Source organism: Neodiprion virginianus, chromosome 3 (genome assembly GCF_021901495.1).
Source record: "Neodiprion virginianus isolate iyNeoVirg1 chromosome 3, iyNeoVirg1.1, whole genome shotgun sequence".
NCBI lineage: Eukaryota > Metazoa > Arthropoda > Insecta > Hymenoptera > Diprionidae > Neodiprion > Neodiprion virginianus.
Genome location: NC_060879.1, coordinates 12,259,544 through 12,283,462, shown reverse-complemented (window position 1 = coordinate 12,283,462; position 23,919 = coordinate 12,259,544). Strand labels below are relative to the sequence as shown.

Here is a 23,919-nt window from a genome sequence, read left to right as displayed (position 1 = left end):
TCACTTATTCAGTAGACACGAAAATTGCGGTAATTGGTGCAATCCTAATAAAAAGCATACACTCAATCTATCAGATAAAACTTTATACGGTGCATTAGTTAACTTATTTGAAGTACATGCCGCTAACTCACATAAATTCTCTGTAGCGGCTTCAAGCCAAGGCAATGAGAGTTTTAATAATGTTGTAGCTCATAAAGCTCATAAAAATAAATGTTTGAGCACAAGTGCTGCTTGTGATATCAGAGTTGCATCTGCTGTTTGTGTAAAAAATGATGGTGATACGAGTGTTTTGAATATTCAAAAAAAGTTAAATCTTCCTAATGGACTTCAAACAGTTAAATACGTTCGTCAAATGGATGTACACCGAGAGAAGATAACGATATTTAACCAGACAAAGGGTAAAAAAATACGTCGATTAGAATTGAAGAGAAAGAGAGAGCTTTTGAGGAAAAATAATGAAAAAAGTGAGGGTATTACTTATGAAAGTAATTGCGGGATTAATAGATTAAATGATTATGTTCGTGATAGCAAAAAGAGTAACATTATTGATGAACATGAAACAATTGTCGTTTACTTCGACATTGAAACTACTGGATTTGCAGCTGATGCTCATATTCTCCAAATAGCTGCTATCTGTGATACAGAAGTTTTTAATGTTTACATTCACACCAAAAGTAACATCTCCGCGTCAGCGAGTGCCGTTACTAAACTTCACCATGATCATGGGAAAAATTTATTTCATGATAAGAAGAAGGTACAAACTCTAAAGATTTCTGATGCATTAGAATCTTTCAGGCAATTTTTAAAAATATTGTCTAAGGGTAGAAAGAAATGTTTGTTAGTAGCGCATAATGCCCGGTTTGATGTTCCTCGCCTTTTACGTGCAATAAGTAATGTAAATGCTTCGACTATTCTAGATTTAATTATAGGTTTTGGGGATACTTTAACAACGTTTCGATCAGTATTAAGTGATAGAAAAGGTCCTGGTAAATTTAAATTAGAGAGTCTTAGTCAAGATTTTTTATGTAATTCATATGATGAGCTGCAATCATTTCACGATGCTGCTTATGATGTTTTAATTTTACAGAATTTAGTCGAAATACTCGACGTAAAAAAAAAGTTGTTGACTTCTTACAAGAAATGTCAAGTTTACTTGCAAGAATTATCAAATGCAAAGAAAACCAAAGTCAATTTAAAAGTATTATGCGAGTTAAAAGATATTATTTCCTTAAACATGTGTAAAAAATTAGCTATAAATGACATTTCAGTTGATTATTTAAAAGAAATTTTTAAGCAAGAAGGAGATGATGGCGTGGTACGATTATTTACTGCAAAAATTGATAATAAAGTAAGGATAACCAAAAAAAAAAGATATTATAGAAAATGTTTTAAAATTTTTAAGAAATGAAAACGTGCCAAACCTAGTGATTAATAAACCAAAAAAAAATATTTGTAAGAAAGAGTTTCTAAAAAAAAGTAAAATATTAGTAGCATTTAATATTTTTCTAAAGTTATAAATAAATGCCTTTGTTAAAGACTTTATCGAAAACTGTAATTTTAAGTAAATATATATTTAATATATTTGTAGTGTAGTTATTTATGATTTATCCACTTAATTATTAAAAATATTAACAATTTTAATTTTTTCTGTACCGTAACCTATATCCGCAAAGTTCTGACATTTATTTCAATTCGTTGGGCCTTCATGGCATTTTAAACTTCCCGCGTAGGGCAACGTTGCCAAGTCACTATTTCTCACGGGTCAGGTTATGAGACAAAGTTTGAAAATCATCAAAAGCAACAAACTTTAAGAATTATTTACAAAAAAATGAATACCGCTTGTTTATGTTTTTTTTGAAAAAAATTACTTGTTATATCCTCAATTAATAATTCTCAGTTTTTAAAAAAAATTCTAAGAAAAGTATGGCTGTTATTAAATAAAATGTTCACTCTAACTACGGTCGGGATAGGGAATACATGTAAATTGTACGACTTTTGATCGCTAATATTGCAAAATTTAGTACCGCAAGGACTATTAAAAAAAATTCCTAGGTATAAAGGACACTTCAAATTATGTGTATTCAAAAATTGAAAGATATTGTAAGAAAAGTGATTTATCACGGTACTACCTTAACGCTAGTTCGCGATGTCGTCTTTCGCACAGCTTTACGGGGTACTGGGGTTAGGAGGGGTGGTGCTCCCTCGTCGCTAGCTGGTCTCTCGCGGTTGCCTCGGTTGGGTGTAGGCGGGGTGCGCGGGGAGGCTACGGCGCACCGGCCGCCAACGGGAATCGCGTCCGCCTTGGATTCCCGCGCTGCAGGGATCTGTGTTGTCTCCCCCACCGCAGCCTCGGTATCCTTCCCGCGAGATTTCCGCGGTTTCGCCTTGCCTTAAAATATCTTCGGCGTCGGAGTTGGTCGCGGGCTTGTGGCCGGTGTATTCAAAAAAAAAAAAAATAAAAACAAAAGCCTGCAATATCTTATTCGTAATTCGCTATTTCGTCCCTGTCGAAGCCCGGATGCGTGACTCCAGTTCTGGCGCTCTCTATTATTATCTCGCGACTCGATCTCCGAAACCCTTATTCCTGGATTCCGCCCAAGGTTCAGGGAGTACCTTGTAACGGGCATGTCTGTCCAACGTTGATTCGCAATTATTCAATCTCTCAAGCTTTTTCACATCATGTAGAGTAGCAGGGAATTTGATAGAAGATCTTGCAGAAATTCGATAAGCTTCTAGATTAGGATTCGTGAAACCTACCTTAAAACTTTCATGTTTCTACGCATCATAGTTCCATAGATATCTTGTCTCGAAGCTACTGAACTGCGGAGAAGGAGACGAAGAACTAGATCAATTTTTCATCACCCGTGAAGTTTAATAAATCCGTAACTACAGGATTCAAAATTCACAGGATAGGTTTATCCTGCCTGGGACTTTTGATGACGCAAGTTTTGTATTAAAATATCTAGCAGTTTTCAAAATATGGTACATTGATTATACACGTAAGATGTACCTAGCAGCTAGTTCGGCAGCGTGAATGATTCTGGTTGCTTCCGGTGGCATTCTCATACTTGGCTGCGATTCGTTGACGCGAATATTGATCACATGATGAAGTGTTTAGACTGAATTAAGAATCAGAAATTCATTTGTTTACAGGTGGTGTGGTTTACTGCCCTTTTCCCATACGCTGTCCTACTAATACTGCTGGTGAGAGGAATTACTCTACCTGGAAGTACAGAAGGAATAAAATACTATTTGAGTCCGAATTTCTCGGCAATCACAAAAGCTGAAGTACGTATGAAATAAAACTTAATTACTTGGTGATTATTTGGTGAACCGACCGTAGTAACGTATCGTGTAGCGTGCGTGACTGCGGAACGAAAGGACCCGAGTTTAAATCCACAGACTGTTGACGAGGACCTGAATGGCAGCTTGCAAAAATTGTATTACAGGTCACGTTGTGCAGGGACCGAATCGACGAGCTAAGGTTTGAAATCGGTCCGGCTACACATGGACAAGGTTTTCTAAAGTTTTCCTTGTTTCCCGTGCGAATACGGGTGTTTCTATTGAACGTCTTAAGACTGCTGCAGACGCATAATCGTGGTTACTAATTCATCTCTTCTCTTGCTCCGTAGAAGCCAAAAAGGCTTTTGGAGACATACCCTTCTTACGTTCTGGAAAGATCGCTGCGAGAGAAATTTGATTCAGATTTAAATTCGATTCACAAATCTTGTGAAGCTCACGCGTACGAACTCTGATGTTCGGTTCGTCCAGATTTCTAGCTCAGATCGTCACAATCTGTAAATTCGGTTATTGTAGGTCGTAACAACTATCACTACGCGTAATTGAAAAATTTTTTCTTCACACAAACATTTCAATTCAAATACACATTCATTAACACATAACAAGTTCTTTGATCATTTCTTAGCGTTGCATTTGAACAAAGTTTTATTCCAGTTCCAAATTTTTGATCACGTATTCTATGTGCAGGCTAATATTGAAAGATGAGTAGTATAACAAGGTTAGTTCTGGATACAGATTCTTACATACCGACACCCGCAAGATACGAACCTTTTTCTAGAATGTTCGAGGGTGGTGGATGCAAACTTGTGCTATTGTTTATATCTTGTTTCTTTTCCCGTGGGGTGGCAGAAACAGGTGTAGTTTATCAAAAAGTAGTATACGAAGACGTGATAAGTGAAGAGATAATTATCGAGCAAAACATGTGAGTCTGTATTTGTGAAAATACGTTACTGAGGCGACAGTTTTGATAACCTGCCCTACGGTTACAATACGGGATGATAATGAACTCAGCCTGTAAACAAACAGTTTTACTGTATCGCTCTTGTCTTCTCACCGTGTGATATAGAGACCCGCATAAGCCACACGCCCATTCGACTGTCAGACAGACAGACAGACAGGCATGCGGATAGATAGAGACACCTAAAGGAATTCCGCACTCTGTAACATCCGGAGAGGTGCTCATGCACGTTCACCCTCGCAGACCCCCGACCAGCTATGCAAACGTTACTACCGTACGTAAATCCTAATCCCGCACGAAAAAACTGAAAATCTCACATCGTTTGAAAAAAAAATAAGCTCGTAAAACACGGCGGGGCGCGCTACTTTCGATCTAATGTCACAGTGCGCCTCATGCGCAATCAAGCTCGGCCGTTTGTGGCTACTACGATACGCTCATATTCCCCCAAGAAGCACCTCTGGTGCTAAAACCTGTAACTAAGTACATTAGAAACCTGGACATCACGCACAAAAAGACCTTCTTCGATCAAAAATGTATGCATATTATCTTGTACAAGAAAAAAAAAGACAAAAACACAGGATATATAAATATTCTCATCCTTTGTCAAAAAAGATTCAAAACACATACTACTGCTAAGTACATGTCTGATAATTCACAATAAAAGCATGATTGAAACTCAACCCTTAGCTTCCACATCTCTCTGGAATCACGCTGCTGTCATACTGGGTCAGCCTGACCCTAAACTCATTCAACTAGGCAACTTAAAATGATAATTGGGTATAAATAAGAAATAAAATGACTTGTACACTACCATACTTTCAAATTACAGGTAAATTGAGCAGTGCCCATCGGACCCCGGTGTGCCAGGCAAGAGTTAATAAAACTTTTGATACCAAATTCCAAACTTAGTATTTGGTGATTGATGTCCTGTCATGCAGTTTCGCAGTGTAGCAAATACTTTTCTTCGTGGCAAAAAGATAAGCTGATCCTGAGATCCTGTAAACATACGGATACATATAATTACATGGATATCTCCGGTGTTGAAACTGTGTCGACTGTAGAGCTCTGGTTGCAGAACACATTTATATTTTATAGTTTTCAGCCAAGATTTGATTACAACAGCAGGAGTTCAACTAAAGCATCTGAATATATTCTTTATATTGTATTCTGCCTTCAAATTTTCAAACATGTATTTGCGAGAAGATTCCGCAAAGAGAAAGGAATAAATGCTAGTCAGAGACATTTCAATCTATTAGAAGTAACATAAACTTGTCCTCCTCTTTTGTAATTCAGGAAAGCCTTCCGTACGCAAATAAAAAGATAAGAAAAGGTTCGGCATTTAAACGTAGAACATGGCAATCTTTTTTTAGTCCAATGCAAAAACGAGACGAGATGTGTCTCACTAGAACAAACACGCTGATGTGCAAAAATACATAGCGTCAAAGCTAGCCAATATTAAAAACTGATTTTTGCAAAATGAGTTCCGAATAGTTGATACTTTAGGTTCATCGCAGAATGACCGCGGGATTCAACGGGATTTGGCACTTTTGGTCTGCATATCATTGGTTTTCTTTCTAACAACTAGTCACTTCTTTGATGAACAATTGTATATCATAAAAAAATAGAGTGACGTTTCTTTTTTGCAAAAGTAAAATATTCGTAATGTTCTATATACTTTCAGAAACTGCATCCATATCTCAATTTTCTTTTTTAATAGAAACTTTCAATTTATATGAATTTGAAATTTTTAATGAGATCCGTTGATGCGCGCACTTAGAAACTGCCGTTGTAGCAGATCAATTTTAGGCAGAAATATTTCGACAACCACACGTAGGGGCCGGGCCTAACGGCTTTGAGCAGAGGGAATAAATAGTTTGTAAACGATGCCTAGCGACCAAAGGTTTCGAAAGGAAATCTCGTTATTCGACTTTTCGCCACGTTTTCGCTGAAATCTTCCACTGTGCAGCAGTACGATTCCAGAAAGATATGGAAGCTAAAGTTTAAGTTTCAATTATGCTTTCATTGTGATATCAACAGGCATGTACTTAGCAGTAGTATGTGATTTGAATATTTTTTGGAAAGGGATGAGAACTTTTACCCTACTGAAAATTTTCATGTGATGTATCATGTAGAAAACTATTTAATAGATCACATGATAAATCACAAAATGTTACGACCGAATCCAACAAATAATTTATTAGTAAACTTATCACGCATTTTTATACATGAGTGATCAGATTCAGAAAATTATTTTGTAATTTATAATGTGATTCGTTACCTGACCAGATCTAAAGGGAGAACAAACATGAAAGTGTCCTAGGCCAGGATCGAACCCACGTGTGACATATTGGTAAGCATTGATGTTAACGCCTGAGCCACACCACACTTACATACAGGTTACAATCTTGCAATCATAATTCACAACCGCTACGAAAGAACTTGAGTACATTCAAACAATAACTCAATTTGTTATTTGATCCCAGTCCGGGAGACTTTTTTTTCTTATTTTTCTTTTTCTTAAATCATATGTTGGAATCAGTCATAGCATTTTGTGATTTATCATGTGTTTTATTAGGTACTTTTTTACATATCACATGTACACTTTCAGTAGGGTGTGTGTGCTGCGTTTTTTGTTGTATGAGTTGATGATATGCATATTATTTTGATCAGAGAAGGTATTTTTGTAGGTCATGACCAGATTTTTAATGTACTTGGCGAAAGTTTTTTGCACCAGAGGTGCTGTTTGGGGGGATTTTTCATTGTCCAAACGACTAAATTCACCCGCGGCCTTTGTCCCGAAATTATACTGAACTCTTGCCCTTTTTCTCCTATGAACAATTTCTCTTCTACATCTTTTCATTATACTCTCTAGATTATTCGCAATAAATCAATTACCTGAGCAATCACTTATCTCCTCAATATCAGTTGCCTTTGATTTCCCCTTATCCTTTGTCCGTGTACGCGGTCGACGGATTTCGCACTCAAAATAGGCCGTAGTGCAATCACGGCTGCGTGTGGAAGGGATCATCGCCAGCTGCTCGTCGTGATTATAGTCATCTACCCCGTAACATTTATGCAATTTAAAAAAAAAATTTATTCTTTCTCAGCTCAAGAAGAATGAATAATTTTTCGCAGTTGTACAAGTTTGCCTCAAAACGTAAGACTTTTATTTTCTCAAAAGAGGTAGAAAAAAGTAAAATATAAAGGTCCTTAAAAAAAATTGTACAAAATTTGGGATGATTAGTCGATATGTCTGGACATGGGAAAAATCGGCAGCTGATTCAATGAGTGTCAGACGGAACGTTGCTCATTTTTACATATAGACTGCCTCCCGGACAAAACACGGATACAAGCATTATATTCTATGTTGAGAAGTCTCTCTATAATATGTGTAAGTGACAGACAGGGAACTTTGATGGAGTGGATTTGAGGTTATTAATCAACACTTGTATGATGTAGTAAACAACTGAAATATCAAATATTTACAAGAGTTAACAAAACGATAAGTTATTTACATTAATCGCACACACTTACAAACTAACCTGAATCAATACAGTTGCCGATAGCAAACCTTTGTTATGACTTTTGTATTGTCATTAGTGCTCGTAGCTCGGAGTCATCTTTCATACTGACTCTTTGCGCATGAGCCAACGCGCGGCGCTACGTAGCTTGGTAACGTACACAAGCTTACATCCCCCCTCTCAAGACCGATGTAGCGCATCGTCAAAATAAGGAACCAGCTTGCTGGCATGAAAAATGTTTGATTCGTTTTTTCTGGCTCTACTATTTAACAAAAACATTACATCTGAAATTTTTTCTTTAATTCTAAAGGGACCTGTTCTGATTGGGTCCAATTTATCCTTATTTAGTTTATTAACGCTCTGAACATAAACTAAATCTCCTACCTTATAGTCTATTCGCTTTACATTCTTATCATAATATTCCTTATTTTGGTCGTGTATTTGTTTAGATCTTCTGAACGCTATTTCTCTGTTGCTGATTAAATTTGACAAATTGTTATCATTCAACTCATCTGGTAAAAATGACTTGTTAGAGCCTGTGAGCAGGTAATTCGGTGTGAATCCGGTTGAGCTATGAATTGTGTTGTTGTAGTCCTGTGTGCATTCTTCTGCTATCTGAGGCCATGATTTTTCTCTATGCTCATAGATTCTACATCTTATTCTGTTTACGAGAGTTTGGTTTGTTCTTTCGTTTAATCCATTAGAAAATGCACAGTCCACTGCCGTGAAAACCAGTGCTATGTTTTGTTTACTTAGATGTTGTTTGAACTGAGTTGAATTTATACCAGGGTATTGATCTGATAGAATTAATTTTATGTTTCCATTTTTCTCTATTTTCTTAATTAGATTTATGAAATCTTTTGCCATTTGAGTTTTTGAGGTTACTATGTAGGTGAATCTAGTGAAGTGGTCCACTGCCAGGTGTAAATATTTTTTTGTACTCTTATTGCCTTTAAAACCTCCTATTGTGTCTATGGAAATAATTTCGAAGGGTTCCTTTGCTGGACCAAGTTGAGATAAGGGTGCTTTGAAGCAGCCTATTCTGGATTTATTTTTAATGCAAGTTTCGCAAGATCTGCAGGTCATTTTTATGTGTTTGTACATGTTTTTAAAATAAAATTTTTGACCGAAAGTTAATATTAGTTGTTTTGTGCCTATGTGACCTTGATCTACATGCATGTCCTTGATAAGAGATTTTCCGAAATCTTCGGTGATCCAAATTTTTTCTCTTTTGTTTAATACTTTATAAATTATGTTTTCTTTTATGATGCACTTGTCATCTACTCTTAATGCTTTTTGATTTTCTTTAATATCTATTAATTTTAATAAATTTGAGGTTCTAATTGCGTAGTCCAACTCTGTATCTTCTCGAGGTTCCAAAACTGGATTTCTCGATAAACAATCAGCTTCAGAATTTTCCTTACCAGGATTGTATATGATGTCAAAGTCGAGCATTGAAATATAATTTAAAATATTCACTAGTTCCATGTCACTACATTTTTTTATGTTGAAGTTTTCTAGTGGCTTATGATCCGTAAAAATAATGAACTTTTTTCCTATTAGATGGAATTGCCAATACAAAATGGCTTCTTTAATAGCCAGGGCTTCTATATAAATTGCTTTTTTTCTTTTTTGAGCATCAGTCAATTTTCTAGAAAAGAAAAATACTGATTTTAAGGAATTGTCTTTTTGTGGTTGCTTCAATATGGCTCCAACTCCTTTATTACTTGCATCTGTGAAAATAAATATTGGAGCTTCTGGATCGAATATTGCCAAAGCTGGAACTGTACATAAAAATTGTTTTGTTAAATTAAAACTATTCCTACATTCTTCAGACCAGTGGAAAGTTACATTCTTCCTTAACAGATTTCGCAAAGGATCTAGTAAGACAACATGATTTGGGATGAACTCCAAGTAAAAGTTTACTTTTCCTAAAAATTGTCTAATATGTGTTATTGATGTAGGTATAGGAAAGTTTTTGATAGCGACTAAATTATCATTTATTGGTTTAACCATATTGTTTTCAATTTCGTGCCCCAGATAGGTTATCCTTTCTTGAGCAAATCGACATTTGTTCTTGTTCAATTTAAAGCCTTGATCATGTAATATTTGCAATACTATATCTACATGTTGTAAATGTTCCTCGTATGTCTTGGAAAACACTAAAATGTCATCTATGTAATTTACGGTAAATGCATCCAATTTATTTTTTTTTATTATACCTGCTAAAACTCTTTGGAAAATGGCAGAAGCAGATTTTAAGCCGAAAGGTAAGCATTTCCATTGTAAGTGCCTATTATGTGTTACAAAGGCTAGCTTGTATCTATCCTTCGCACGTATCGGGATCGACCAAAACGCCGAATTAACGTCTAATTTTGTAAAAAACTTACAATTTCTGGCACGTACGGTAAGATCTTCTATCCTAGGGAATGGTTGACTCTCTGGAACTATAATCTTGTTTAGTTCCTTAAAGTCCATACATAAACGATGTTTTTGTTTTTTTCCTTCCTCTTTCTTGTAAGCCAAGGTTACAGGAGCTGCAAAAGGACTGCTTGACTCCTCTATTAAATCTGCATTTAATAATTCCTCTACTTGGTTTTCAATTTCTGCTTTATCTTGAAAAGAGCATTTATATGGTTTCTTTGAAATGTACCTATTTTCTGTCAACTTTACAGTGGCTTCATAACCCTTTACTGTTCCTATGTCAAATTTTGATTTTGCAAATATTTTCTCATTTTTTTGTATTATTTCATCGATTTTTTTGGCGCTCATTTTACTGAAATTACTTTTCTTGACCAATTTTGTATTTTCCTGTTTTTGAGATATCCTCAAATTTTCATCTTGGCATAACCTGAATTTTTTTATCGCATCTAATCCAATCAAAAATTCACCATCCATAGCATTTCCTTTAACAATGAAAAATTGAAAATTCTCCTCGATGTTACAAATTTTTATTCTTAAATCTACAATGCCCTCCGTTTTTGCAATCCCAGCTAAACCTTTGATGGTATCTCTCCCACTTATTATTTGTTTAATATTTTTTTTATTAGTTATGAATGTACTACTGATCAAAGAAACATTTGATCCAGAGTCGTATAAAGCTGTTGCTGGATTGCCATTTGCAAATATTTTTATTTTTATAAGTGGGAGGACTAATCGTTTTTTGATTCCTCTTGCCTAGCTAATATCTCCTGAACTTCATTATTATTTGTGACCCTGATATTTTCATTTTTAGGATTTTTACTTTGCCTATCTTTGTTATGGCATACTGTTTCCAAATGGAATCTATTTCTATATCCTAGTTTTTCGCAAATGCTACATGGCCTTTTCTCATTTGGGCTTTTCTTGTTTACATTTTCATTTTTCTTATCACTTATTTTCCCAATTTGTTTTAGTTTTGACATGAGACTGTCTACACACCCGATGGACTTTCTATCTAGTTTATTTTGAATAAACTTTGGTAAACTAATCACGATCATGTTTATTTGAGTGCTTACGGATAGGCTATCATCCGCTTCTAATAATAAGCTCCTTTTCTTTAGCGCATACTCTAGTAACGATCCGCTGTAAAATTTGAAATTGTAAGCATACTCAATGTCTACCCAGGACTGCGCGGCAAAGGTGTCGATAAAAGAGTTATTCCACGCTTCCCAGTTCAATAAAGAAATCTGTTTTACCGATACGCTATACCAATCTAACGCTCCCTTCTCTAGGAACAGTCTCAAAACTTCCGCGTATTTGTTTTGCGCGATACCCACTCTGTCACACTCCTGCACATATAAACGCATCCAATTACTCGCATTCATATTCTCACCATTAAACTTTTCCACTACCATGTCTTTCACGAGCGAGCTCGTTTTCCTCTCACTCGTGGCTGATGCCTCTCTGTTTCCGCTTGCCTCTTGCATTGGGGTATCCTCTTCAAGATATTCGTCATGAAAAACAACATTACCTTCCTCATCCAAGTAGATGTTTTCCAGTTCTTCAGACAACGTCAATACTACATTACGAAATTTGTTGCGTTGCTTCAGACTCTTGACTACGTTCTTCACAATAGCATTCTCGAAAAGCTTATCATGCTGAGCTCTCGTCTGCTTGTCCGCTGGAAACAAAAAACTTTCCTCTTGCCCAAGCAGCTGAATTTTTTTTACTTTCACTGCTGTACTTTTTGCTGAGTCTATGCCAGCCTCCGAGACGAAGTAAAATTTTGCTTTTTTCTCTACTGTATTGATTTGTAAGTGACAGACAGGGAACTTTGATGGAGTGGATTTGAGGTTATTAATCAACACTTGTATGATGTAGTAAACAACTGAAATATCAAATATTTACAAGAGTTAACAAAACGATAAGTTATTTACATTAATCGCACACACTTACAAACTAACCTGAATCAATACAGTTGCCGATAGCAAACCTTTGTTATGACTTTTGTATTGTCATTAGTGCTCGTAGCTCGGAGTCATCTTTCATACTGACTCTTTGCGCATGAGCCAACGCGCGGCGCTACGTAGCTTGGTAACGTACACAAGCTTACATATGTATATGCTAATTTAATGCTACTGATATTTTCATATAAAAATGTACCTGAGAGCATTCATAACGAAGTGAAATTTATACTTGCCAGTTGCAAATGATTGCGTGGCTCTTAAGCTTCATTTTTGGGTAGTTATCGGTATTTAAAAAATACCGATGATTCGAGTTGCGATAATTCAATTCAAAACTAAGAAGTAAGAGAAGTTACTTTCTCATTTATAGCAATAAATAAAGACGGTGAATGGCATTATAATTTCATAATCTTAAACAACATAAAAGAACGTCACACCTGGGACCTGATTTTGAAGTATGATTACGGGTCATTATGAAGGTTTTCCGGTCAGAGCTGTTCTGTAATTGGTCAAAATTACGTTTATGACCTATGTTACCAAGGTGATACAAATCGCAGAAGTAGGCCCAAGAAATGGATTACGATTCAATTATACAATGGGTCCTGTTAATCAGAGACTAGTGTGAGTATTTAACGAATTCTGACAACCTTTCGTAAGTACCAGGATTTATACAGAAGTCGTCCACCCAGCATAACTTTCTGTTGTCGGAGTTTATTTTCCCATGAGAGTTAGCTGAAAATATGATTATATCCTTGGTCAATGAAATAAGTAAAATATTTATGTTTTGTGTTCGTCATGAAAAAGGCATGTCAGTGATATTTAACATTTTATTGTTACCTCTGCAAATTCATAAAATGAACTTTGGAGGCGCGTGCTGTGCTAGTGATATGTGAAAAAATAAGTAGGCTATTCACTTCGTGCTACATCATAGAATTGACGCAGTACAAACATTTTGACGCTGAGAACCGCGAAGACTTCAATTATTCATCAAATATGTGGAGGTCGATGGTAGACTGTCCATTTTTGGATGCTGTTTGACAACTCATAATTCATAAATGTTGACTTTTTCGATTTCAACCTGTCTCTTCGTTTGCGAAGACACTATGCTACATAATCGTCGAATGCTAATGCAAAAATCTATTGCATAAAAATCATAATTAGGTTATTAAACAACTGGAGGCTCTTAACATAATACCGAAGCATTTAATTATCAACATCTACCAAAGCTTGATGACAGTGAAAGATAGACAGACTTATCCACAACACTGCCTCAAAGGCAAAGCTGGATCTAAAAAATTATTCTTTTATCTTTCTTCCTAAAATAACAGTCGCGAATGCGACCGAGGCAATGACACATGTGGGTGGAATTTTAGCGAATTTTATTCTGATCACGGAAAATCCTGACTCATGGTAATGCATCATAATGCTCTCCACGTCGCCGTGAAAGAAACAAGACCATCAAGGTGAGAGGAAGGGTTGGAAATGGAAACTCGATGTAACTGTCGTACGGCCATTTATTACCGCAAGGAAGACAAGTAGGCTGCTTTTCTCATATTTATGGGGAAAACCCTACATCAGTTAGATAGCAGGAGAAAAAAGGCATGGGAAAGTTTCACGTACTTTACATCATTGTATTGCGTAGTATACCCCGCTTGGTTTTAATGTGTCACCAATGTCACCAATATTTTACAATATTAGTTTATCTGTTGTGGGCTATCTAACTGAAAGCTGTTAAACATTCTTCACTGTTTTGTTTCGACTAAAAATTTTTCCTCAATGTTTGGCGATCATACTCAGTCCTTAAACCGAGCCTCTATGCCTTTTATCTTTATTTGTAACCCTTTTCCTGTTCTTTCAAGTGAGTTTGCTAATTTTTTCTTCACTACAAGCTTGTATTCACATTTGACGGCCAAATGTGAAAGCTAAGATGAGCAACTTTATACTGAAATTCATGGTTTCCTTGACAACATCAAAAGTCATGGCTCTATTGTTTCGTTAAATTTCCGTATATCTCTAAAAAATTCTCTTTATTCACCAGTTCTACTTCTCTTTTAACCAGGACCCCTACTCTTAAAATTTCACCAATCTAGATATTTCAAATAAACCGCCCACTTTAATAACGCATCGAATTGCCACAAATAAATAATTTCTCACTCATACTTACACTTGAAATTCCCTTGCTCATCCAGCAATGCCAACAAGTAAAACTTTGCTTGATTATCAAGTCAGTCTTGTAAATACATTTCAACTAAAAATACGCAATATCTCAACAAATATTATTTCAAATCTCAATATCTTAACTTACTTACATATATATGTAAAGAAAATATACATTCTTTAATTTGAATCTGCCGCGCCGCAACAGTTGGTAGTAGACCGAACTTTGGCAAAACTGATAGAGAGAGTAGGGATTAATAGACGGAGGTGGAGCGATACGAACAGAAAATAAGAAGAAGCACTTGCGATAATCAGTGCAATAATTAAGAGAGACAAAGTGCGAAATGAAAATTGGAAAGGATTGTCACAGATGTGACGGAGAAAAAAACTTCAATTGTCGTTTATCTTGTTACAGAGCAACTAATCGAGTTTGATTTTCCTGAAAATCCTCAATAATAATTTATGAGAAAAAACCCCCTACATACATAATCTTACCCAAGTATTCTTTAAAGGGAGGTGTCTTTTTTCTAGTCTTACTTCATTCTTGAAGATGTTAAGAATATGTGAGCAAAATTTCAATCCTAAATTCGCAAAATCGACTTGAGTTAGCAGATGAACCCTCCGAATACTTATCATCCTGTGCACTCTAGTCAAAAGTTTAAACGCGTTGTTCTCAAAAGAGCTTCTTTGCAACTGGTGTGTACGATATTTGAGAAACCAGAGTACTGATCGACTTCAAATGATAACAGCATGCAGAGTATACATTCTCCTATCGTTCGATGAATGAAAAAGCTATTCGTCGATTATTTGAGTTTGAATGTGAACATTTCGTAGGAATTTCTTTTTTCCTTGGTTTAATGAACGATAGCTACATGCATACAAACTAAAATGCCACTGAATTTTATTTCATTCAGACAATCAGAAGTTAAGAAAACCTGCATACCAGCGATTACGACATTTTTGGCGGGATTAAAGATGAGAAGGAACAGCAGGCCGAATTTTTTAAAAAAGAATTAACAATTTTTTTTAATTGGTAATATCAATAAATATACGGTAAAAATTTTGAAGTAATTAATAGCACAGTACCATTTTCATTAAAACCCAACAAAAACTCTCATTTTAACGAAACAAATGGGACACTTCCTGTAACAATCAAGGCCTGAACAACTTAACCTAACCCGATTTTCCCACCCTATTGAGCACATATAACTCCTCGTAGAGTCCCTTAGTCGTAGAAATGGGGCATTCTTTATGCGAAATAAAGACATTTTTTCCACATTTTTGGTACTTTATTCAAGTTTGCCAATGTTTCACAATAGTTGAATAATTGAATTAATTTTGGTGAGAAAAACTAAGAGAGCTTTTTCTGCGATCCATAAACAATAAATTTTTTTTTCTGGATTCTTATAACTCATTTTTGAAACAAAATATCACGTTTGGAGTGAATTTCACCCCGTGTGACCGTTATGCAATTCTACTGAGGTGTGACTTACTAGGGTGTTACGTGGGGGTGGGCATTTACTGAGCGGGTGGTAGTGAATGATTATAAATAATCAAAGATGCTCTGACGTAACGACGCTGAATAAAAATTAAAAACTAAGACAAACTTACCTCTCGATAATCCGGTAATGTGGGTACGTTGTTGCCTAGTCCTATATAAGTCTGTGAGAGTTGTTCAAATGGTTGAGGCTGATTTATAATGAAGTGGGATAGGTTATCATTCAAAATAAATGATTTAATATGATTTGAATTGGTAAAAGACAACGTATATTCTTCAAACGATTAATTATGAAATGAATCAATGGTATAAAAGAAAAATCAAAGAAGGTAATCACAAAGTGTCTGAATTTAAACATAGATAGCGTCGACGGACGAATTCATATTCAAATATAGAGAAGCTGTAGAGCAGATAAAATGAAAAAAGACGCGCGAAAGAATCTGAAGAACAACGGGCTAACAGAATCAAAGCTGCGGTAACATATAAACCGGAAATGAGGGAATCTATTTCGCAGAAACGTTTGAATAAAAGAAAATGCAATAGGGCAAAAGGCCTGGTGTCACCTCTGACAAAAAAAGGAGAGCTATTCCTTCTGAGATATCTGATGGAAGGGTGTTATTAGAAAATCCAGATTTTAGAGAAGACAAAGTTGAACTACAATATTTAGGAAAAATGAATCATTCATGTCAGTTTTGTAATGCTAAACATTTTATTTCTGAGTTTCCTGGTGATAAAAAGTATAGTACTTGCCGTAACAAAGGTAAAGTGTGAATTTTAAAAGATAGTCCTTACCCGAAAGAAATTGTAGAATTGCTAACCGGTACCGATGCGTATAGTCGGAATTTTAGGAGAAATTTGAGAAGTTATAACGATTCCTTGGTATTTGCAAGTTTCGGTGCTAAATTGGATTTCATCGAAGGTCGAGGTCCATTTGCGTTCCGTATATGTGGACAAACGTATCATAATACTGTAACGAGCTTTGGATCTCGCCCGGGGGGAAAACGGGATCAGTCCAGCGGCAAGTTTACAAAAGAGGCGTTCTCTAACCCGGCAAATAAAATATAGCGGTTTATTTGATAGCGGCAAAGCAGAGGCTGGGCGGTAGGTTTCGGAGAGTCAAAAAAGAGCCACTGCTCTCGCAAACACCTGCAAATTCGACTAACGAACCAGTTACCGACTCGAACGGCGACTCTTAACAATATAAGCAGAGATATCACGCTGTTTAATTACAAGCCTAGTCATCTAAACGTGACGGGTTGGTGGTCGGTAAGGGGAACGTGGGCGCGGAGATGAAATAGTATGATTGGCAATCAACAGACTGTAGATGTTTTACCAGCATCTTTATTTTACAAAAGCCGTACAGCAGGGCAGAAGGCTGAACAATTAAATACTAAATAAGACGGCAAACGAATTCGTTGGTGTCGGCATGCTTCGATACAATTTGAAGTAATTATAATATACCAACGCGGCAATACATAACAAAATAATAGTTCATAAGCAGGCGATCAAGTAAGGTAAAAAATGCAAATACAAACCGTGCTGCTATCGCTATTGATTACTTCGCAAAATACAAGCGAAACTTAGCTCTCGGCAGTAACGGCACGGGCGCGTATGCACAATCTCACCACTCTGTCTCACTCAGATTCACACGCCAGATGAGGCACCGCTGAGACGCGGCACGGCACCCGACGGTTCTAATCTCTAAATCTTATAACAGAAATGGCAGAAGGCCATGGAACGACGATTCAGAGCTCTTTATTAATTATCAGTAAATCAAGTAGGAAAGAATTTAATGTGAAATCGGCTCGACCCTCACGGAAAAAAACCCTCAATTTTTAGGGGTAAGCCTCAAAATTTAGGGCTTTACCCTGAAATTTGAGGATAAACCCCTAAATTTGGGGCTTTACCCCCAAAAATTGAAGGTAAACCATCATTAATGGAGTGTTTATCTCCAACAGTTGGAGATTAACCCTCAACAATTGGAGGTTCATCCCCAAGAGTTGAAGGTGAACCCTCCACGTTGAAGGTGAAGCCTCAACGTTGAAGGTAGACTTCCAACGTAGAAGGTAAACCCTTAACGATAAAAGTTAATTCCAATCTCCAAGACATTAAGGTGAACCCTCGACGTTGAAGGTACACCTTCAACGATGAGGATAATTCGTATCCCCAAAATTTAACTGATGGTAAATGTGAGGGTGAACTATCAACATTGCGGGGATTGTCCCCTGCAACCCCAAGGGATACACCTAACTCATCTTGAGGGTAAACTCTAAAATTTGGGTGTCATTGCGAAAATATAATATGTAAAAGATTGGTGGTGAACCCTTAATTCCATTGCACATAACCCGTGAAATTTCCAAGGTAATTCTTATGATATTCGTTGAAGTTCTATTATTCTCAATAACATCTGAAATGATCTGTCTATATATTATTTATGGTCAAACCAATGATTCAATTTGAATTCAACTGTCGAGCAACTCGCTGGAAAGAATACTACTTAGTTTTTTTAGGGTTTAAATAATAAATCATAAACTACACTATATATGGGAATTCCCACGTCAACTCGGTGGATCAAAAACATTGACCCTCTTCGATTTTCTCAGTGATTTTTTATATGATAGTTCTTGGAAATTATCTGAAAATTATCGAATCTGAATATTTTATATATTTTATTCATTTTCATATAGTGTATGAACATTGTACATGTACGCATACATCTTCATTATAATATAACAATGAATGAAATGCATTGGGTATAGATAATTCTTCACGGCTATATGAATTATACATACGTACATTCAATCTTATTTACGATTATTTTTCATCGTGGGAATACATTATACCCTCCTTCTATATTGACCTCGAATTCGTATAGATATATACAAGAATTTACTAATGTTAATATATAATTTTCGTGGCATTCACTGATAAAAATGAATATCCAAATGCATATATAATATATGTATATGATTGCCTCAAGATATCAAATGAGAAATAACCAACTTCTTGATTAGTCAGTTTCTATTGTATTTACTAATGGTGTGTAATGCACTTTTGTAACACCGTTACATCTATAATCCCAATAAAATGACATAATAAGCTCTTGCCTCGAAAATTCTTTCAAAATGAATCCTCGATCGGGAGGTTCACCCTCAACTTGGATGTAAGCCCTTGAGTTGGGGGTTAACCCTCATTCAAGAGGTAAGCCCTCAACTTGGGAGTAAACCCTCGACATGCGAGTGGACCCTCGACTTCAAGGTTAACCCTGAATTAAGGGGTACGAATTTACCCTTTAGAGGTTAAGGGTTATTTTGGGGGTTATTTTCGGGGTAAAGTTGGGGTTTTTTTCGGTAAGGGGGCCGCCACGAGGCTCGCTGGCGTTTACGAAAATGGCCAATCGAGCCGGCCGGCTACCTGTTGCTTGATAAAATGGCCTGAGGTCGCGAAAATCTGAGCAACCAGCGAGATTCGTGTTGGCGTCCGCCGAGCTGCGTTTGACAGCTTAGGGGGGGGGGGGTAAGGGTTTCAGCGTAAAAAAAAACACTTTGTTTGTGAATTTTTTTTGAAAGTATGGATTAAGCAAATTTAGTCAAACCTTTTGTACATTATTAAGTATACTTTTAACAATATTCTGTAAGTTTTTCATGCGGAAATATTGAAAAACAAGTCGGTGACAGAGCTTGCCCCAGAACGTCTCAGATAAGAAACAATTTGCGGTGTTCACTATATCTCGATCGGAAATTATCTAATACCAAAAACCATTTAAATTTAGTCAAAATATCATCAAATCCTCCCCCTAACGTTCTTTGATTATTTTTTTTCATTTACAAATTTTTGGTGGCCATCTAAAGTTTAAACTGCTATTTTCCACGCAACATTCCGCTATTTTGTGGATGGGAAACCCCCTTAATGTAAAAAAAAAATTTAAATAAACGTTGGGGGAAGGTATTTTATATGTAGAAAATGTGTACCAAGTTTGAAATGAATCGGTCAAGTAGTTTTTAAATGGCAGTGAACACGGACTTTGAAAAAGTAGTTTTGAGAAAAAATCACAAGCGCACGATTAAACATACAACGACAAACTGATGCTCGTCTCTCGCTTTAAAATACTGTACAGTATATGTATAGTATACATGATTTAATAAAAAAAATACAGACTGGTCGATACGGAAGAAATTTGTAAAACCTGTTTTGAGTAGAATATACTTTGTGAGCCCAAAAGAAATCGAACATTATTATTTACGAGTGTTATTACTACACGTTCGAGAAGCTCAATTATTTCAAGATATGCGCAAATATGATGGTACAACATATCCAACCTCTCACGAAGCGGCAATAGCACGATGGTTAGTTTTTTAAGATGAAGAATGTGATAAATGCCTTGCCGAAGATTCGAGTCTCATATTATCAACCGAGATGTGTCGCTTATTTACATATGTGTGTCTAGTATGCGAATCAACGCTCGACAATTATTTGAAAAATACAAATATGAGTTTGTCGATCAAAATGAATACAACGAACCATAAGCTTTGCGAGTTATAAATGAAATACTTATATTACACGGTTTTATATTGCAAATCTTTAATCTACCGGATATTAAAGAAGGTCTCACATTAACGTGTCATATAGGTAATGATGACAAAGATCCTGAGAGTATGATTGCGTCCAAACAAGTAGACAAAGTATTGATTGATAGTTTGACCGAAAATCAATGAGCTGTATTCAATGCAGTTATGGCTGCCGTTCGTGGTGAGTCTTTTCATAAGCTTATCTATTTGGATAGTCCTGGTGGAAGTGGGAAAAGCTATTTACATAACACTATTATTTCCACGTTAAATAGTGAAAATATGATCGTATTGCCTGTGACATGGACTGAAATCGCAGCAAATTTATTACAGAGGGGTAGGACGGTTCATGCGACGTTCAAACTGCCGTTGATCTTCAATGAACAATCAATATGCAATATAAGATTCAATTCGAAACATGGAGTACGTATGAGTGATGCGAAAGTTATAATTTGGATGAAATAACAATGGCGTCAAAATACGCACTAAAAGCCGTTGATCGTATGTTAAGACATATGCCACTGCAATGAACCATTTGGGGCTAAAGTGGTTATACTTTCAGGGCATTTCCGGCAAACTTTACCTGTCGTACGACATGGTAGTAGAACACAGATTTTGGAAGCGCGTGTCAAAAGTAGTTTAGGGATTATTTTTACACGTATGTCATTGAAAGGTAACATTCGTGTGCGTGACGAACAAACGGATTTCAAGCAATGGGTTTTGAAAGTTGGCGATGGGATATTTGCCAATTCATTTAAACGTAATAATGAGGTTGTCACCATTCCGTCCCATATTTTGTCGGAAGGGAATATTGTGCAAGAAATATTTGGAGAAAGTGTGGATCCACAAGATCCATTAAATTATGGTAAAGTTATTCTAGCTCCAACAAATAACGACGTTACCGCAAGTAATAATGAAATCTTGTCGAAAATCAAAGGTGGTGGAGTTGATTATCTGAGTGTAGACTCAGGTGAGGATGCAGATGATACAGATATCGCGAATGTTTTTCTGATTGAATTTATGAACTCACTGACGCCGAATGGTCTTCCACCACATAAATTAACATTAAAAGTAGGAAGTATTGTTATTCTGCTGGGTAATCTGAATTTATCACAAGGATTATGTAATGGAACTAGACTGGTCGTAAGGAAGTTGCATGAACATCTCATTTGTATTGAGATCATTAGCGGATATTGCGCTCGAGAAATAGTATCAATACCGCGGATAGATTTAACGCCATCGGAAAAGGAGATTTTTTTTAAGATGGTTAGAAGACAGTTTCCGGTCAGATCAGGTTTTACAATGACAATCAATAAGTCCCAAGGACAATCTTTTGATAAAGTCGGTGTATATTTATCGAATCCAGTATTCGGTCATGGTCAGTTATACGTCGCCCTGTCCAGAGTTGAGTCTGAGAACAATTTAAAAGTGTTGGTGACGAAAAATTCTGTTATCACAAATAGTGAAAAGTTGAACGATGTCAAATCCTGTACAAAAAATATCGTTTACAAAGAAATCTTAGGTGCCTTGTAAATCGAACGAATAAATGCTGTATACATATTTGTACTATGAAAATATATTTTATTCCAATGGCATCAGCTGCTACTGCCTCACATAGATCTAAGCGCTAGGAAAAGTCAAGTGCTAGAGATTTACATGGATATAGTCTCCTATGGCGGATATAATTAAGCGCTTCCCACAACCAGTTGTGAATGCCTTATGTGGATATACTTGCGCTACGCAATTTAGCTGCTACTTCCTCACAAGGATACAAGCGCTATGAAAAATTAGCTGCTAACGATATTCACAAGATATATGTTGATATACTGCTAAATAAAATAACTGCTGTGTTCTATGGATAAGTGTTGAACACCGGCTGAGTAAAATTTCGAGTAACAATCTCAATAATTCGAAGATTATATAATGGTTATATGTAGTTGTAGTCTGACGATGTAGGTCGGCTATAATAACGTACGTTTTCAATGCGAATTTGAATATTAGTATGAGAGAGACGTTTGAATTAAATTTCTTACATTTTTTAGGCTGTGTTATTCCAAAACCTATATATTTTGACTTGCGATGTCATTACAGTCGACGTGCAATATGAAAATACTAGAAAAAAATGGATACAGTGATCTATTTTTATCATGTATTCATGTATGTTCATAGAATAAGTTTGACACGCAGCGAATTTTGAGATTGTTTGGACAAATTGATTAAGTGGGCTGTTCTTGGTTCGAATCGCGTAAGCAATGTGAATGTAAACTATAAAGCTATATACATATATTTGAAATTCATCGCAAATATAAAGCTATAGTCATACAAGTAGACAGAAACTCATTGTACAATATTAAAGAAGTTACTAGGGGCTTCGCCCCTGCGCGCTTCGCGCGCCAACCCCATCTCGGCGCTGCGCGCCTCACTATTTCCTTACGCATTGTCTAGTAGACAAGCGAATTCCTTCATGTTGATTTCATGACAGGTCTGCACTTGCTGTCCACTACAATTCCTTCTGTGCTTACTTTTCTTTTTTTCATCAATCTAAGCTTCCATTCGTTGGTTGAAAATTGGTGTTCCTTCTCTATTGATATCGATCTATCTCCTTGACTTGCTGAATTATTTTTGCTACCGCTCTGCCCGTTATTCTCCAAAATCACCTTCTTTATATTATTTTTTTCTCTATATTTGTGTTGCTGTTCACTCCGCAAAACACCTCTTTCCCTTGTGGTTAACATAGATCCTGGTCGTCCTCTGGCCTGGTTATAGGAATATTTGTTTATTATTATTCTCTGGCTTATTTGGTTATTCGCACTTACAATTTTATTTTCCTTTTTCTTTTGTGATACGTCCGACCATCCACCGTCTCCATCGCCTTGTCTGCTGGTTGAAACTTCTCCCTTCTGTTCGTTGGTTGAAAAGCCAGTATGATATTTTTTGTTCGCTTCCCTATATTTTCGCTACTGTTCTCGTCGTCTAATTTTTCGCTCTTCTATGTCCATCACATTGGTTGGTCGTCCTCTTGATTTATTTTCCAAATCAATAATTACAATCGATTCTTCTAATTCTTCGACACCCTTCGTTGAATTATTTTTACTACCACTCTGCCGGTGAAACTCCTCCTTTCTTCATTGTCATCGTAAATCCTGGCTGTCCTTTTGACTGTTTGGTGATATATTTAGATTTACTATTATTTGATTGTTACTTTTCATACTTATTACTCACTATCTGAATTTTATTCTGGTTGTGCAAGACATCAAAGTGTCCACTGTCTCCATCGCCGGTAAAGAGTAGCGAGAATTGTATTTCATTTTGTGATCCGATCCGGTGTGGATGAATTTGTTTTTCGCGATACACGATTAAACATATCTTAAAAATGTCCGCAGCTGCAGCTAATTCTGCTTCTCCCCCGTAAATTCCATTTTCATTCATATGTGATTTGTAATCACCAGGTACCTAATCACAGCACCGTTTGACTCATTACCTGTAATAAAACCCGCAAATGTAGACCAATTATCCACTATATTTGAAACGATAC

General features: G+C 36.2%; 2 protein-coding genes across 2 annotated transcripts in view; one reads left to right on the top strand and one right to left on the bottom strand.

Annotated features, from left to right (window-relative positions):
• LOC124301147 (uncharacterized) overlaps positions 1-7,954 on the bottom strand; it is a 34,670-nt gene extending 26,716 nt beyond the window's left edge. The window contains exon 1 of the mRNA XM_046755881.1: positions 7,801-7,954. The gene's annotated coding sequence lies outside the window, so the exon portion shown is untranslated. The remainder of the gene's footprint in view (positions 1-7,800) is intronic.
• The window catches only part of LOC124301145 (sodium-dependent dopamine transporter), a 571,198-nt gene that overhangs the window by 373,706 nt on the left and 173,573 nt on the right, over positions 1-23,919 (top strand). Inside the window, exon 7 of the mRNA XM_046755874.1 lies at positions 3,154-3,288. Coding sequence (XP_046611830.1) covers positions 3,154-3,288 — 135 coding nt within the window. The remainder of the gene's footprint in view (positions 1-3,153; positions 3,289-23,919) is intronic.